The 19,143-nt window shown below is 40.9% G+C and overlaps 1 protein-coding gene across 1 annotated transcript in view; it reads right to left on the bottom strand.

The window, feature by feature from the left end:
• Positions 1 to 19,143, bottom strand: part of PGM5 (phosphoglucomutase 5) — a 159,900-nt gene that overhangs the window by 58,144 nt on the left and 82,613 nt on the right. The window contains exon 7 of the mRNA XM_072959516.1: positions 4,075 to 4,190. Coding sequence (XP_072815617.1) covers positions 4,075 to 4,190 — 116 coding nt within the window. The remainder of the gene's footprint in view (positions 1 to 4,074; positions 4,191 to 19,143) is intronic.

The raw sequence follows: 19,143 nt of genomic DNA, 5'->3' as shown, positions 1-19,143 counted from the left end.
TTCTCCTTTTCTCATCTCCCACAGCATTTTTTCCTATTCCTCTACTGTGGCTCTTTAAAGTTTCTGGTTCATAGAAAAGTCACTTATGCATCTTTCTAATTATGAACTCTAAAGCTCTTGAGTTTCTTAAGGGCATGGTCTTAAGTGTTTTGTATTCTACATACCATCCAATGCAGCGCTCTTTTAAGTACTGAATAAATGCTTGTTAAGTTGAAGTCGGCAAAGATTTGTTATTAAGGGTACAATACAGTTTATACATATTTTATCCTTTAATTTTAAAGACTATAAACTTGTAGTATATTGTAAGCACTCAATAAAGGTTTATAAAGACAAAGAGAAAGAGGGGTAACCTGGACTTACCAGTTTCCATTCCAGTTGCTAGAACTGTGCTATTTTAGTAACCAGCAGGCAGAATTATTGTAACAATATATAGTCCCTGATTTTTGGAGTCACAGTCACTGGTTTAGACATACAGAACACTAAAAAGGACACACGGAACATCCATTTTTTAGGACCTCAGCAGTGGAAAAGTGTAACAGTTTCAACTGTCCTGTGCAGACCTGCCATCCATACACCATGAGATCAAACAGCAGGACCTGAGAGAGCTCGATATGGCCTCTCTTTTTCCAAGGAGACAAAGATGCCTGCCAGCCTTTCTATGCCATTAATGGCAATGCTGCCAGGGTCTTATTGATTTTGGCAAAAGAAGAATACTTCCTAGGAAAAAATTCTTTCAGGAACCCCAACAAATTCTGAAATGCTGTCATTATGACCAGTTAGAGTGCTTTTACTGAAATCTGTTTAAGCATGACCAAATAAGACTTATTCTTAGGAATTCAAAGATGGTTTGTTATCAGCAAATCAATCATGACACTTCATTACATTCACATAATAAAGAAGAAAAAACATTAATATATCATCTGGTTCTGAAAGGACACCTTCCAGCGGCCATTTCTAATATGATTCTAAGTAATATGAGAACAGGAAAAAAACCCAGTTTTAGTATTTCATGAACTATCACAATTGTAATTTAATATTATTTTGAAGATTATAGCTAATTCAATAAGATAAAAATATGAAATAAAATGTCTAAATATTAGAAAACACAAAAATCTTTTAGTCATAAATTATATGACTGTATACCTTAAAAATCCCAAGAAAATGTAGAGTTTTTAAAAAAGAAAATGCCATAATTAATAACAGAATCTGTTATGGTGGGTTGTAAGCCAGAGAAAAAGCGTTATTAATCAATAGCTTCTCTTTATATAAGCACTAAACAAATTAGAAAGGAAAATGAGGACATCAACATTAAAATCAAAGCTGGTAAAAGCTTTACAGGACATAGGACCCAGTTTCTTCAGTGAATAAATTAGAAAGAGAAAATGTAGAGGGAAGAAATGCAGATAAAAAGAGAATTAAGAGCTATCAACTAGTTGTGATTTAATATCTTTTGGACCCTAATTGTAAAATCTATTAAGGGGAGGAATGCTGAGAATAGGAGGAATTATTAAGCAATTACTTATGGAGTTCCACTTCTGCACTTCTCTAAAGGATGTGGAAATCTGTAAGAGAATATCACTCCCATCATCCCAGTAATAAAAAATGCCAGGAAACCTACAAAGTCATAACTTTTTTTGAACTGATTAGAGATCTGAGAGTCACAAGCCCCTCCAAAGAAAGACAGGACACAAAACCATCTACCTTCTGGCAGAGCACAGGATAAAAAGGATGCTTCCATACAGGTGAATAATAAGAAGTCACATTAGAGTTTTAAAAAATTTTAAAGGCCACCTAGAGCCCACCATGTTAGTTTAAAGTTGCTTGGAATTCCAGATATAAGGGGTGCACTTCCCAGTTCATTGACATAGACTTCACTGGGTACTTACAAGAAAGACTGGAAAACGAGACAGAGACTTGGTGGTGCTGACATGCAGATGATCAGCTCCTGCCAGGAGACAAGCATGAAAGAAGAAACCCTTCCAGTTCCCCAAACCTTTCTTTCGTAGAAAACAAGTTTTAAGCTCCTGGATGAATGAGCTGCAAACCTTCTCACGTCTAGGACCCAGTCAGAGATCCACTGCTACTGAAATACTGAAATAGGGTTGAAGTAAAAACCCTGTGCCCTTGTAGAAAGGGTAGGAAACCTTGGGGCCCAGAATCCTATACCCGTACAAAGCAGAGGTTTGCTGCCACTAGAGAAGGGTTGAGTACCTGGTGATGGAGATCTGTTTTGTATCACAAACATGCGGTAACTGCTGAAAGCTGTGAATGAAGCAGAAATACTGAAAAATCTCCACCACGACACCCTCACTTTCCGTGCATGGTAAAAATATCCTACTTGTGGAAGAATGTGAAGACTGTGATACTATAAATACTATAACAGAAACAGTAAAATCAAACACAGCTCAACTCCTGACTATATTAAACTTAACCTTGCACACTAATGCCTTGATAGAAGTATGCCTGTTTCTGTGTGTAAATATTGTTTACCCAAGTCTCAACTGTTCATATATATATGTGCAGTCCAGCATTCAGTGAAAAATTATGAGATGTACAAAAAAGCAAGAAAGAGTAAACCACTGCTTCATCAAGAGACAGAGCAGTCAAGAGAACCAGAGTCAGAAAAGAACCAGATATTGAAACAATCGGACAGAAAGTTTGAAATAACTATGTTTAATATGTTAAGTGATCTAACAGAAAAGATAAACAATAGATATAAACAGATCAGGAATTTCATCGAAGAGATGAAAATTATTTTAAAAAAAAGAGTCGGCCGCCTCTCTCACTCCCTCGTCTTCGGAGACAGCCCACACTCTGTCTGTGGAGTGTGTGATCTACTTTTACTGTAACCTAAGCACCCAATCCCCACACCTCGTGGCCTTTCTCTTGCCTTCCAAAAGTTACATATCTCTCTAAGTAAATCTACCTTTACTCAAAAAAAAAAAAGAGTCAAAGAGAAATGCTAGAAATAAAAACCACATCATAGATGACAAAATCTTTCCCTAGGCTCAGAAACAGACTGGACACAGCTCAGGAAAGAATCAGTGATATGCCAATAGAGATTATCTAAACTGAAACACAAAAAGAAAAAAGTAAACAAAATGAAATAATGCATGTAAGAGCTTTAAGACAACATATGCTCACAAATTATCTAACCTATGAGTAACTGGAGTCCCAGAGGAGATGGGGAAATAGAGATGGAGATACCGTCAAAAGCAAAGGGCTGACAATTTTCTAAGATTAATGAAAGACAGCAAACAACAGATCAAAGAATCCAAAGAACCCCAAACAGGGTTAAAAATAATCCATGTACTTAGACATATTCAATTAAACTGTAAAAAAAAAAAAAGATAAAATGAAAATAACGAAGGCAGCCAGAGGTGGGAGGTAGGGGAAATTTAAATACAGAGCAATAGCAGTAAGAGTTAGGGCCCACTGCCTGGAAACTACGCAAGCCAGAAAACAATGGAGTGAAATCTTTAAAATACTGAAAGAAGAAATTAACTTTTTAACATTTTAGGTGTGATAATGGTACTGTGGTTATACATATATATATATATTTTAAAAATACATATTTTTTCAATAGCTCTATAGCTAAAGATTCACACTAGGTTCACAAAACTCAGAGAGGAGGCCTCCCTTGTAGACGAGGGTAGAGATAAAGTAAGATTGACCATGAGTTGCTGAATTGATGATTATGATGGTTGGAACTAGGTTATGAGCACATAGGAATTTCATATGACATTTTCTCTCTCTCTCTCTCTCTTTCTCTCACTATATATAATAGTGTGCGTGTATAGTGTGCATGTACATACACACACACACACATATATATATTTAATTTCCATAGTAGAAAATTTTTGAAAAAAGAGACATTTTTTAAATGGAGAAGAAATGAGCAGAAAGAGGTGAGTGTGTCATAGCACATATTCCACTAGGTTCTCTGATTTTTTTTTTTTTTTTTGCCTTTAACTCTCCCTCCAGCTTTTGATTCACAGTGAGCTCACAGGTCTCCAGACTGGGTCAGAGTGCTGGAGCCACCCTCTCTAGTAACACCAAGCCCACAAAGCCTACCAGTGCCAAAGCTTTCTTCTCCACACAGAGAGCACCGTCCCGAGTCCATCAGATTTGAGAAGAATCGCCATCCAGCTGGGGTCTCATACACTGGAACCTTCATTGATTTGGCCACTCTAAAAAATGAAATTCGAGTCAATGGTTAATTCGTATTTCTCCTTTCCTTTTTTTTATCTCAGCACATAAGTAAGTCTTTAGGATCTGTTAATGTCATAACTAGATTTTTAGAACATCCTGAACAACGTGGAGTTTTCAAGATGTCAAGCCATAAGGTAGAGAATGATAAATAACCTATTCCAACAGCACTCAATCTTGCTTTCCCCATAATATAGAAAATCTTAAGCTAATGAATAGAATATTGTCACATTTATGTTTCCTTTCTATATATATTCCTTTATCTTTGTGACAAGATCCCAGTTGGGGATCTCAGAATCCAAATTAAGGTGGTATTTGGGTTCAAACACTTTGGAACATTGTTTGACAGTATCCACTAGAGATGAATGCATATATATATATTATATATATAGCCTATGAACCAGCAATTCAACTTCTAGAAATTACTAACAACATGTGGTTGACACTGTGGTGCACTGCTCAGCTTCACCTGCGACACACAAACGCACACACACATTTCAGGACTTTTAGGACTGGAACAGTCATTCTACCAGCTGTTAGGAATGTTGATGGCTGACAGCCCAGAGATGTGACCCCCACTCTCCACCAAAGAGAGATGTCTCATTCAAAATCATGCTCCCTTCCCTCAGTCAATCCTCTTCCAATGACTGGCAAATGAAGGATGTATAAAGGTCTAGCCTTCTTGCCCTTATTTGGCACAACTCTGTAGGTCCATTCCAGCCACAGAGCTCCCGCATAGGCTGGCTGAGACTCTGTTGTGCCTGCATTGCAGTCCAAGTTCTCTTTCTGTCTGATCCTCCTTCTTTACTCTGCCATAGGTGTTGCTCTTGAAGAAAACTTTGATCTTGATGGCAGAAAGAAGTAAAGTTCCTCCAAGCAAATCTCTCTCAGGGCTGCTTCCTGGGGAACCCAGTGTGTGACATTACTCAAGAGTATGTACACAAGACTTTACAAAAATGATCATAGAATCACAATTGGTAATAACTGAAAGCACCTAAATGTCCATCAAAGTAGAATGGACAAATGATTTGCAATATATAATGCAATACCATAAACTCCTCTGATCAAACTACTGCTACATGCAACAACTTGAATGAATCTCAGAGACACAACATCAGGAAAGAGACACCAATGATAAAGGAATATACACTGCACTGCTCCATTTAGATAAAATTCAAAAACAGCTAAAACTAACCTTATTATCAAAATTCAGGCTCAGAAGACCAAAGAGGTCAAGAGTTTTGTTCAAGATCTCACAGAGCTAAGAAGCAAAGCCAGAATTTGGACCCAAGTCTGCTTAATTTCTGCTCATATTCCATTCTAGTACACCAAGCTGTCTCCCCAAATGTTTTAGTACTTCAAGACATACATCATCTCAAAGCATGAGCTGCTACCACAGACACTGGCCTGAAGAGTTTCATCTTTCCTACATGGAAGCAACAAAAAGAGAAAAACACCAAATGCCTGCCACCAGCAAGGTTTAGTTCTTTGTAGATTATAAGTACAGAAGACGACCATGGAGAAGAACCAGTGAGGGTATCCTGGTGAAGAAGTGGAAGAAAAATAACACATAAGACAAAGCACACCATGTAATAGTGATTTTTTGGGGTTTGTTTTGTGGCTTACTAGAGGGAAAAAATACCTAGAAACTCTTGCCACAGGAAAGTGAACCCTTCTCTTTCCGTAAAACCCAAATACAATGAGTGTGATCAGGATCTTGAGAAATTGGGTGCTAAGTCTCTTCCAAGTTTGCTTTGAAAAGAAGCACCTTTTAGAAGGTTGGGTGTTACATCAAATGTTCTGTTTTCTCTTTTTCTCAACAGTCTCAACAGTCTCAATAAGAAAGATATACAATCAGGCTTAATCCTGGTAAGAATAATGAAATAAATCCTCTCCAAATTTTAGAGCCAAGGTAAGTTTTCAGAGCCAACAATTTCATGGTCAGAAGATCAAGGAAGGAGAAATAATTCATATAAAAGCCTTTGAAGGCAGCACATAGTAAAGCCTGGGTCAAAATTAGTCTAGCTACAATGAATGTATATGATTACCAAATAGAATGTGCAACATGGGGCAGAGGTGAGGGTAAAGGAGAGGCTAAAGGGTGTTCCCTGGCCAAAACATTCTTGTTGGTTCAAAGCCAAGTTGGCAGATCTGAAGGGAGGGGAAAGGATTTCCCCAGCTCCCACCCTTCTCAATTAATCACTGCCACGCGGTCATCAGGGTGAAGGCTGAGGCTGCAGTTTAAAGGACCGGATACTTCTCTAACTATGAGCCACAGTTGCAGCTATACAAGCTAAGATAAACTGTATGGGTAATTAAGTTCCAGGATCCTGAGCATGAGTTGATTGTGTCCTAGAGTCGGAAAGGAATTCCCCTCCCTTCTCCTTTGACTGAACCTGGGATCCATCCCAACCATAGCATTCAGCACACACCATGCTCTGGATTGGTTTTTGGCAGGATGCTCCAGTGAAGTCTCTAAAACCCTCGGGTACAGAAGCTAAAAATGAAGCTGCTCACGCTGAGGGTCTGTACCCCTCTCCTTGACTACCGTCACCATGTGTTGGAGACAAACACAGAACTCACTTTGTAGCAAAGACCAGCATTTGAAGGAAAAGGAAAAAAATGAAACTGGGCCACAATTTTCCTGCAAGTGGGAGTGAGTCCGGGTAGCCAAATAACCCTGTGAAGGATAGAAGCTCCTCAGGGTGGATTTTAAAACCTCTAAAAAGGTGGCTCAGGTGGGAAATAGCCTCAATCTGTCTTTCCAACACTCCATGCTACTCCCACATGCTCCTAAAAAACTGAACCATCTCTTATTTTCGAAATCTGCCTTTGCATTTTTTTGTTGTTTATTTCTGAGTCCTTCTTATTTTTCATGTTACCTGGATTAATCTTCCTTTATAATCTCACTTGAAATACTTCACATTGCTTCAAAACCTATCTTAAATGCCCTGCCATCATGAAGCCTGTGGCAAAACCTCCTGGGTGGTCAACAAGTGCATCTCTTTTCCTGGACACACGGCTGGACTACACTTGCCAGCCTCCCTCAGGGTTCACTATGGCCACATGGTGGAGTTCTAGCTAATGGAACCTGAGTGGAAACAACGCACACCCTTTTTCAGATCTGGCTATTAAGACTTCCCATCCTCCATGTTCTTTTCCCTCCTGCCAGCATAATGGAGACAAGCCCAGCAATCCTAGAAGCTACATGTTGAAGACGGTCGACATACAAGTTGGAAGGATCTGGATCTCTGGATCACTATTTGGTGCAGTAGAATATTATTGGATACAATAATGAAGCATTGTATAATTAGGTTAATAGGTATTTAGCATGCATAGAATAGGAGAAGACATTTGCATCACATATATCCCCCAAAATACTAATATCTAGTTTACGTAAGAAACTCTTACCAAAAAAAAAAAAGATAGATAACCTTTAAAAAATGGGCAAAAGTCTTGAATAGGCACTTTACAAAAGAGGATAGTCAAGTGACTAATTAGCATATGAAAAGATGCTAGAAAGAGTGGTATTGCCAAGTGCTGGTGAAGATTTGGAACTCTCATGTATTGTTAAAGAAATGTAATTTTTTTTTAAGTGGGCAAAAGATCTAAATAGAAAAATAAATTTCTCTAAAGAAAACATACAAATGACCAACAGATATATGAAAAGATGCTCAACATCACTAATCATCAGAGAAATGCAAATCAAAACCACAGTGATATATCACCTTACACTTATTAGAATGGCTATTATTAAAAAGACAAAGGATAAGAGCCAGCATGGATGTGGAGAAAAGGGAACATTTGTGTATTGTTGGTGGAAATATAAATTGGTACAGTTATAGAAAATAGCATATCAGTTCCTCAAAAAATTAAAAAGGAACTATCATATGATACAGCAATCTCACTTCCGGGCATTTACCCAAAGGAAGTGAAAACAGGATCTTGAAAAGATATCTGCACTCCGTGTTCATTCCATCATTATTCATAACAGCCAAAATATAGAAATGACCTACACTTCCATTGACAGATAAGTGGATAAAAAAGATGCAGCAAATAAACACAATGAACATTATTTCACCATAAAAAAGAAGGAAACCTTGCCATTTGCAACAACATGGATGAAACATGGAGGGCATTCTGCTAAGTGAAATAAGCCAGACAGAGAAAAACAAATACTGCATGGTATCACTTATATATATGGATTCTAAAAAAAAAAAAAGCTGAATTCATAGAAATGAAGACTAGATTGATGGTTGCCAGGAACTGGGGGATGAAAGAAATGGGAGGATATTGGTCAAAGGTTACAAATTTCCATTTGTAAGATACATAAGTTCTGAAGACCTAATGTACAGCATGATGACTATAGTTATTAATATGTATTGTATACTTAAAATTTGCTGAGAGTAGAATTTTTTTGTACCAAAAATAAGTAACTATGTGATGAAAGTATTAATTAACTTTATTGTGAAAATCTTTACAGAATGTATGTATCAAATCATCACATTGTATACTTATATGTTATGGTTTTATTTGTCAATTATACCTCAGCAAAGCTGAGGGGAAAGTAACCAAAAAAGCTAGTCATTGGTGACAGAAATCAGGATAGAGGTTATACTTTTTTTCCTGGGGTGAGGCCAGGTAGTGATTAGGATGAGGATCAAGGGAGCGTCAGGAAGGCTGTTCTGTTTCTTGATCTACAATGATAGTTACATGGGTGTGTTCACTTTGTTACAAGCCTTTGAGGTACATATGAGTTGTACATTTTAAAAATATACAGTATGCTTCAATTAAACATTTATTTAAAAGTAAAAGCTCTCTGTAATATTTATGACTGAGAACACGTTTGAATTAGCCATGTTTACATCATTCCAGGAAACAAACTACTGAAGATGGAGTTTGGTAGCATTCTGAATACGCTGGTTAATGTCTAGTAGCCACGTACCAAAACTGCCCACAAACAAGTCCTTCAGTATTGTCACATCACTCCCAGATCCCTTCTTTGATGTCTGGCACTGCTGGCTGCAGCTGCTCTGAGGTAAATGGCTTATGGGAGTTTGTACTTCAAAAGCATTTCTAAGGCAGCCTACTCAGCTCACAAATAAGAATTAGGCAGAGGCTAGCCAGGCCTTGTTTTGCAATACCAATCTCGAATGCCACTCTCCAACTCATCTTTTGGATGGAGCAACTCAGACCTCCAGGTAAAATAAATATAAAACATGAGGCTGTCATAATAAGATGACCACCAAAGTTTTTCAACTATATATATATATATCCATCAAAGGAAATGATATATAAAGAAAAGAAAGTGCACTAACCACTGCAAAATGTCCTGCAGAGTTAAAACTGTTTCTGGTATTGAATCTTTCACTTAATCCAAAGGGAAATGGACATATGTAAAGAATATTTACAAGGAAAAGCAATATATAACTGCATGTCCCATACTCTCTATAAAATTCTAGATTTGGGCAAATTGTAAAACAAACAAAGGTGGACCCCAAACCCAGGGGCCTTTGCTGTTTTACCTAAGAGCCTCTGCACTTTCATGTCAGGGAAGCGTTTGGGGGAAAATAGGACCCTCCCCAATTAGATTTTAACTTTCGTTAGGAGACATAAGGCAGGCATATTTCTAAGGATCATGACTTTACTTAAAAGAAAAAATATGACCAAAGATCCAAGAGTAAAAATACGTAAAATTGAAACAATCACAGGTTTACTGTTTTAAGCTAGTAAATAATCTGGAACTCTGTGTCTGGGAATTAATAAGTGTCTTGTGTTTACTATCTTGATGCTTGAGCACTTTGATGTGAACTGTTCCTGGTTCTAATTATTTTCAAAGAAGAAAAACTGTTGAGGGACTAGGGCTGGCAAATTTTAAGCTGCAAGTGTTCCAGTTCAGTGGAGAGACAAAGACAAGATTGTCAGCTGTCCTTTAGATTCCCACAAGACTGCTCCCTGAAGAACAAAAGGTGAATCATCTCGTCTTTTTTGTTTTGCTTTGAATTTGGGGGTATGTAGACATCTTATTGAAGGTTTTAAAATATCCTATATAATACCCTTGGAAGATTTAGAATCAATTCATTTACTCCAACAGACAAAGAGCAATACATAAGAAGTGATGTGACAGCTCTAACCCGGGAGATAACATATCTCGCTAAACAAAGCTTCTCTTCTTTCTTAAACCCTTTCCTTTGTGTTCTCTTCTGGATTCAATTAGAATCTCTTCCTGGATGGTATTAAAGAAATCTCACTGATCCTATGTCATAAAACAGGAGAGAGGGGACATCTGGGCATGGGACATTAAGTAAATATACAGTAAGTGGATACTCGTTTTAAACAAAGAACAAAGCCCGGAGAAAAGGAGTATTCGTGTAATGATGCATCAAGATTCTGTGGGTAATACTGTGAGCAGAGGTCAACATTGAGATGCTATGGCATTATTAGTTTTCCCAAAGATCCGTGGCCTAATGTATGACCCTGGTGGCTGTTTCATGGGAAACAAGTTCCGAGTCAAGTCATCAGGTAGCCGTCTCTAAATGGGCTCTGAGAAATCGAGTATGTATGAAACGTCACAGAAGCAGCCACTCCACCCAAAAGGTACCACATACTCAAGACTGCACTTACCCTTCCAGGATTTTCAGCCTTTCTCAGGATTGGGTTTAACTTTGCCAATAAATGTAAAGAAAGCTCATGCCACATTAATTCTGTGCTAATATTATCTTTTTGGAAAGTTTTGGTATAATGAGACATAGTAATGATGAAAGGAAGTATTGAAAAAGTTGATGTCCTTTTCTGGGAAATGATGTCGACAGCACAAGGTAAAGCTGAGTGGACCGGAAGGGCAGGCAAAGATGCACAGCAGTGGAATACAGTGCAACCTCGGCACGGATGAGAGGATGGAATATGGATGCTGATTGCCCGAGTCACCATCCAGCTCCATCCCTTCTTGGCTGGATGACTTTGACCAAGTTACTTAAACTAAAGAAGCCCAGTTCTTTCAGCTGTGAAATGAAGTAACAATGAATCTCCTTATTCAGGGAGGTCTAAACAGGGTGATTTGGGGGAAGCCCCAAACACCCAGAGCAGTGCATGGAGAGCAGCAACAGCTATTAGCATCGTTCCCTTGGCAGCTGCCACTTCCTGCATTTCCCCCATCCTCCTGTCCAAGCAAACTACTCTTAAAAAGAGCCTTCTTAAAGTACCATGCAGCTTCAGATCCTGGCACACACAGTTCACACAGATGGGAATATTCTTTATATCAGTGACAATCCCAACAGGAATAGACGACTGACTCAAATTGAGTAATTTGAGGAGAGTTTAATATAGGAACTGTTTACACAGGTGTGAGCAGTGGAGAAGGGGTGCACAACGGGCAGTGCAGCCCCCTAGGGCAAGTAACATCAGGGCTAGCATTACCCTACCCCCAGGCTCATTCCTGGAACAAGAGACAGAGCTGGGCAGAGAGGGCTGCCTGGCAGGAGCCATGACCTTCAGAAGAGGCACGCTGCCAGACCATAGAAACCCAATAGGGAGAGAAATAAATTCCTGGCCACATTCTCCATCAACTGTCTGATATCTGCAGGGCTCCCAATTGTCCAAACCCAAGTGAAATCTGGGAGGAAGATGCTACAGTCTATAGAGGTCAGCCCGTGGGCCAGAGCTTAGGGAAAGCATGGAGAGGAGGTCTTGGGGGAAATGGAAGATACCCAGCACTCTCTTCACGCAACCCCCTAGACTCAGGCTACTTCTGATGACCCAGGTTAGTCTGTCCAGTCCCTTCTTTGTGCTGCCACTGTAAACCCCACCAGTTACATACTCAGCCTAGAGAATTGCCTTAGATGTTGGGACAGGCGACTCCCTCTAATCTATGAGTCCCTAGAGGGCAAGGGCTCTGACTGGCACAAAGCAAGTACTTACTGACATTTGTTAATTCCATGCAAGCATCGTGGGTTCTATCAGAGCACAGACTTCTCCTACATGGGTATAAAACGTCATTCAGATTCCAAAACTAAGTCCCTCGAATACCAGAGACTACTGAAAGCTCAGGATAAAATTAAGTTACGGTGAACAAACTTCCAAATGGAATTACATACAAAAGAGTTGACTGAAAAGACTGACAACTTTCCTTCTAAATAAGTGTAAGTGTACCAAGTCCAGCACTGTTAAGTTTATTGTGAAAAGATAGGAGATTATGGTAAAACTAGTCTCTCTTTATCTTTGTGGGAGTTCTCAGAACTAAATGCTCATTTCACTGTAAAACTTTATAAAGAGATGGTAGGGGCGTATTTCTCGTGTTTACAAATAGCACCTCGTGGGGCTGATGTTTCATGCAGCACAAACACTGGTTAAGATAAACCAAGAAAAATATTCTTCATATGACTACGGCAGGGGTGTGCTTCAAAGGACGTTACTCCCACTGAACACTTTTGAAGAGCAAGGGAGAAGGAATGTGTCAAATAATCTCAAGTCACATCAAGGATTCTCAGGAAGATGCCTTTCCCAAAGAGGTTTTGAGAGACAAACTGGAAGGGCCTCCCAGGGAAGCAGGTACCCCTCCTCCAGGTCCTGGGCAGCAGGAAGCTCTGAGCTCAGCAGAGAGAGGCAGCCCAGGGGAAGGACCAGGGCGGGTGGTTGTCAGCAGGGTTCTTCACTCTCTAAGTCTGATCCTGGGGTTCAGTCCCTAGGGAGGTGGGAGGGGAAAAGGAAGGAGATGGGAAAAGCAGCTGTTTGCTTTCAGACTGACCTGTGCAGTAGGATGGACTCGTCATCTCTGGGGGATGGGGACCAAAATAGGTTGGCAAGAACACACAGTTCCTGAAATTAATTGAAGAAGCAGAGCCTCCACGGGGAATCAGAATGCCACTCGGCTGCTCTGTCCCGCTTCTCAGAGACTGACGCGTGGAAACGTTTCTCTGTGTGGATCCATTCCATGTTTTGGGCCAACGCGGGGCCTAACAGGGGGCGCACAGAGGAGGGGCAGGGTCGGGAGAGGACATGATGGCTTCTAGGCATTGTGAACCACTGCAGGGGCACAGTTTTGTGTGAGAGGAGCAATTCTCTTAAGGTCAACATCTCCCTTGAAGGGATGATAAAGATGAGTGGAGCAGCAGAAGCACCACCCTGTGTCAGCCCAGGGCTGCAGCCCTAGCAGTGTCTTTGTGCTAAAGGTACTGCATCCTCTTTGAGACCAAACATCTCCTATACAGTGTTGTAGCAGACTGCCTTCCTTACAAGAGAGCACTTCAATGCCATCTGCTGTAACACTGTCACAATAAACGTTTAAGTATAAGTGTCCTCAGTGTGAACAGTGCCTCTTGGAACGTGGTACCCTTATACAGTGCATAACCTGTGCAACTGGATGCCACCACTCCCTATCAGCTTCACCTGAATGTAGCCAGAGGTGACGTGACTGCTCTCAAGGCCCTTAAACATATTCCTTGTGTATCAGCTGGTGGATCACATCCCCCCCAACAGTCATCTGACTGAGGGTAGACCCTAAAGCCTTTCACAGTCTTTTAACTGTTGAAGACACAGCTCTGAACAGCACATTTTACTTTTCTTCACCCACATGCCCTGTCCAGTAGCATTCGGAAGTGGTGAACACTATGAGTGTGCATATGTGAGAGGCCTCAACCCATATCATACCAAACATATTAAAATACATCCACATCTCACATAAAATCATCTTTCTGCTTTGAAAGAATCTTGAAAGGATTTTTATAATTTGGTTTTGGAAATGAGGCTACCAGTCACTCATTTAATTAACTACTGACAAGATTTCTCACCTATCATGCACACTTGGGAATTCTTTCAAAATGAGAAAATATGTCTTACAAATTATCTTCCAGTGTTATGATTTCTTGGATACTAAACTTAATAATAAAGTGACAGTATGTTACATTTGTACACATTAAACTAGGCATTTCATCACACTGATGTTGCAGTTTCCTTCATCTTGGAGCTACTACAGTTGACTCTTGAACAATGCAGGGGTGAGGGGCACCCAGCACCTGCGCAGCTGAAAATCCAAGTATAACCTTATAGTCAGTGCTCTGTATCCGCAGATTCAACCAATCTCGGATCATGTAGTACTGTGGTCAGTATTTGGCGAATGAAATCCGTGTAAAAGTGGACCCGAGCAGTTCAAACCCAAGCTGCTCAAAGGCCATCTGTAACTGTTTTCAGATCTCTACTTTTAAGTCCATGAATATCAAAGACCCTAGGCAAGGGGCTGAGGGTGGCAGTGAGAGACAGCATGACCCGGGTGCATGTGCGCATGTGTGTTTGTGTGTGCTTGTGTGTGTGTGAGCATATGTGTGTGGGCGGGCAGGTGTATGTATGTATATGTGTGCGTGTATGTATGTATATGTGTGCATGCATGTATATTGTGTGTATGTGTGTGTGTGTGTGTGTGTGTTAGGGACAAGGGAAGGTGGTGTAACTCTTGTCAGAACCATAGGTCGTTCCTTGCATAATAGGGTTTCAGGGAGAATGCTTCATCTTCTCCTCCACTGTATCCCCACAATATTCTGCATATACCATACTTATTTTTAGCAGGTCCCAGGAATTTATTTCTGAACACCCCATCCCAGAATTCTCTCAGCCAGCTCCCACTTTCTCTGCCAATATCCAAAGCTGTTAATTATGCCCCATCTGGAAAGCCAGATATGGACGCATGCAATCTCGGCACACTAACCGGGTACTGGCTACTGACTGAGTTTCTTTGAAAATCTCAAGGCAACGTTCCAAGGGTCAGAAAAAGATACGATCATTCACTTGTAACAGATTTTCTAGCTGGATGAAATATGACAGTTGAGTTTTCTCCCCTCATGAAACCAGACATGCATATTTAACTCAAACAAAAGTAGCAAAATGACTTAATATGATGTAAACTTTCATAAACCTACAGTAAGATGACATCTGTGGGGTACAGATAGTGCTTTTAAGGGCTTAACGTGGCACACTAGCTTGGATGGGTTTCCCTCTTCTATTGTCTAGATGGAGGTGCTTGATTACTCAGCTTCACAGATGAGGCCAGTGCTTCCCACACTTTCTTGATAATAACAATCATCTGGGGGTACTTATTAACTATGCAAATTCCTAGGCCCCTCCACTAGACTATCTTGAATTAGTAGGTCCTGGTTAGGGCCCAGGAGTCTATGCTTATAACCAGTAGTGTTTCTTTTCTTTTTTTTTTTTTTCATTCACACAATGTCTGGAGAAAAATTTATAAATTATGGTGATGTTTATCAGAATATTAATTGAAGGATTAATCAGTATCAGAATATTAATTGTATGTATCGACAGATGCATAGATGATCGATAGATAGCATTTTCTACAAAAAGTCCTAGAAAAAAATTATCATTTAAAAATTAAACTTCCAAATGCAAATTGGTCTTAGCACATAATCAACCATTTTGTTTCAGAATCATCCACACTTTCTAAAACATAAGTTATAGACATGTATGAAGCATATGGTATATTTTTCTTTTGTAAATAAGAAAAGAGTTTATCTGGGATCTTAAGAAATGCAATTTGGGAGGCACAGATTCCAGTAGCAACTCACATGTGCTCCTGAAGTACATAATATTTTAATAATTTACAAATTCTTATTTAATGTTTGTTTTCCTAAATATTTGGGGGAAAATATAGATAATTTCATCTATTAAATGTGGCACATTGATTTATAAAATAAATTTAAATGTAAAAAGATGAATTTTATGGCAATATACTGAAGAAGACAACAGTACCATTACCAAGTCAAAACTAGAAATAACTTTTAAGTGCTAAATCATAAACATCAAGAATATCTACTGTAAAGTTTTAAAATGTTCAACAGTATTGCTTTTTTCACACTGAAGTATTTTCATATTTTTCACTTTCAATTTCTGATACATATATGTATCTATTTTAGGCAGGCAGATTGTTTTCTCTGGTTTTAATGCAATAAGCAGATTATTTTCTTCATGAGAAAAATAATGCTGTCAGTCAATTGTTAACGTACTGAAAACTCAAAGATTATATAAAATACACTTGGGAGCACAATTGTCACAACATACTTCAGTGTAATACAAATAAAAGTCTGCTTATACTCTCCATAAATGAGGAAACCAGTAGTTTCTTATTTCTAGAAGGGTTTGTAAAAAACTCTTGAGTTAAGATAAACTATATGCAAATGATAGTGATCAATTACCCAGTGCAACAGTGTGTGTGTATACATATGTGTTCAAAATATTAATAACCCAATTTTGATTCGCATATTGCATAATGTCTAAGAAGTCCTCAGAGGATGTTATCTGACTGGGAGTCCAGACTCAGGCTGACACTAACCATCAGGGTTAGCACAGATGTGAGTCTGTCTTGGGAGGACATGGACGATGGCAAGCCCAGGCAGCGTGAGGCTCAGCTCTTGCCTCACCACCGTACTCTCGGCAAATGTGAGCAACAGAACCAGCCCCCAAACCTGAAAGTATCGCACTGGCTTTGAAATCTGGCTTGAAACCTGGTTCAAGGAACAGCTCTTATACTTTGAATTGTCTCTTATCCTCTCTTACTTGGGGTTTGCCTTTAAGAAACTGGAATAACAACACCTGCTACTAAGAGGGGCTGGTTTTACTTCCCCACTCATTTCTCACGCAGTGCTCTAGGGAGGCTGTGCAGGAAGGAGGAACAAGCTTGGGCTTCTTGGGTGGACCAACTGGGGTTCAAATCCTGGCTCCACCTTTGACTGACTTCTGCTGGTAAGTCGCTGTATTTCTGTGAGTCTCAGTGTCCTCACAGCAGGAGACGGGGGTGGATGTGACACAGTAAACATCCCAGAAATGCAGCACAATTTAACAGGAGGAAATCTGCCCCCTGGTTGGGGAAAGCAGGTCTTTTGAAGGCTTCCAAGGAAAGCAACTCACCCACTGGTGATAGCCTGGAAGGAAATGGGGGCTGCCAGCATGTCTGAAGCTGAGCTGGCTGTGTGGGATCAGGGCCTGCCACCACCCTTCTCCACACCAGCCCTGTGGACCCGCACAGAGCGTTTCCTGGGAAGGCGCTGGGTGTGAATTGAAAGGGCTATGCTCTTGGGGGCCCCAGGGCACTTACAGCTGAGCCTGACATCCAGGGAGTCTGTCCTCCCTCAAAGGAATACTCTCCAGTTTTACCTTCCAGGGACTCCAAAGGCTTGCAATTTCCAGATAAGCCTTCTTTCTGCCCTCCAGGTCTTGGGGATACACCTGCCCTCACTTTAGCTAGCTGACTCTTCTGGGAAGACGCTCCAGAACCTCAGAAGTTCCATTAGGGTGATGAGATCACCCCACCACAGGAGTCTCTTCCGCTCTCCCATAGCCCCGGGCAGTACATCGGGGTCCTGGTCCATCTCCACCAGCAGCTCCAGGAGGACAAGGGCTGTGTCTTTCTCTGAAGGCCAACTCCTAGCACAGGGCCAGGTATTGAACGGGTGCTTGAGGGATATTTATTGATTGAAAAATGGCCTCTGGGCAAGAAAGACTACCAGAAACTCAGAGGTGGGGAGCTTCTAATACGCAAAGCCCCAGCAGCCTTGAGAATCACTGCAGGGAGTAACGGGGCTCCTAATGGGAGTGGGCTATGCCTGTGACCAGAAAAGCAGTTTGAGAACCTCTGATCTAACCAAGAGAAGGGAGATCCCAACCAGAGCACATTTGTTAACAAAACTAGCACGTGGCTCTGGGGTATCGGACAGAAGGCTCTGGGTGAGACCAGGGCTCTGCACTAAAGGTGCAGGGGCCTCAAGTGAAGTCACGTGCAGGCTTCCCTGAGTGTTTCCTGCAGCCCATCTTGGCCGGGATGATTCAGCTACCTGGTTGCCCTGGCAGCGTGGCTGATGCTGGACCCATCCAGACAGAGTGGTGGGCATTTGAAGGATATACAGTGTCCTGTTTCTGTCATCCTGACCTATCCTGCAGGACTTTGTTTCCTAGGAAATGTAGCTCAAGCGGGTGAAATTCACAGAAGGGAGTGAGTGTAGAATTAGCTGCAACCAGAAGAGACAATCTATGCACCTACAAGTGGAAGCGCCCCCGCCCTTCAAGGCTCCTCTTGCTCTTACCTCTTCCCACACTGAGCTGTCTCCTCCTTCCCCTTTGAATTCTCACCCAGAATTGGCATCAGTGCTCTCTTTCCTCCCCCTGTCTTTGGTGCAATAGCTCTAGGAACAGAGGGTCTACTGCCTGGGAAGGGAGTAGGGATGCAGTGGGATAGAGCGAACACCTAGTGAGCATTTACCTAGCACCAGGCACTGTGCTGGGTGCTTCTGTGCGTTCATGCGTTGACTCCTCCCAGCAATCCCACGAGGCAGGCATTATTACCATCCTCCTCATGCACTATTGTCGCCTCTTCCAGAGAAAGTGCTCCAGACCACAGGCCCTGTGGCAGGTGATCTGAGCCGATCGGACCAGGGCTGAACTGGATTTCCACCAAGTAGACCTCAGAGAGCAGCCGTGTCTACACCTAAGAGTCCTCGGAACACTTTACTTCCTTGAAATTGCTATAGGTTTGCAATAAGCCCTGTCTTTGTCCTGGCTCTATACTTGATTCATTTCTGCCCTTGGCAACCAAAATGCCTGGATTCAGACAACCATTATCACCAGACTACAGACCACAAAAAAGAGGTATAAGAGATTAAGTCGTTTGTCCAGTGCCGTAACTGATAAGTGGTGGGGCGGGGATTCAGGCCCTGACCTGCCTGATTCCAGGACCTATTCTCTGTACAATGAACTCTGCCAAGACATTCCTCAGGGTCGCTAAGAATATGTCTGGATGTGTTCTGCCTCTAAAGAAAATCTGTCTGTAAAAAGAGTGCTGGATCAGAGCAGTGGGAACTATAGGAAATTCTTGCTGCAAAGAGCAGAACAATATAGCTCTTCTGGCAGCAACTGTAATAATAATAAGAGCTAACATGTACC

This window comes from Vicugna pacos, chromosome 4, assembly GCF_048564905.1.
Source record: "Vicugna pacos chromosome 4, VicPac4, whole genome shotgun sequence".
NCBI lineage: Eukaryota > Metazoa > Chordata > Mammalia > Artiodactyla > Camelidae > Vicugna > Vicugna pacos.
This window is presented reverse-complemented; position numbering and strand designations above follow the sequence as displayed.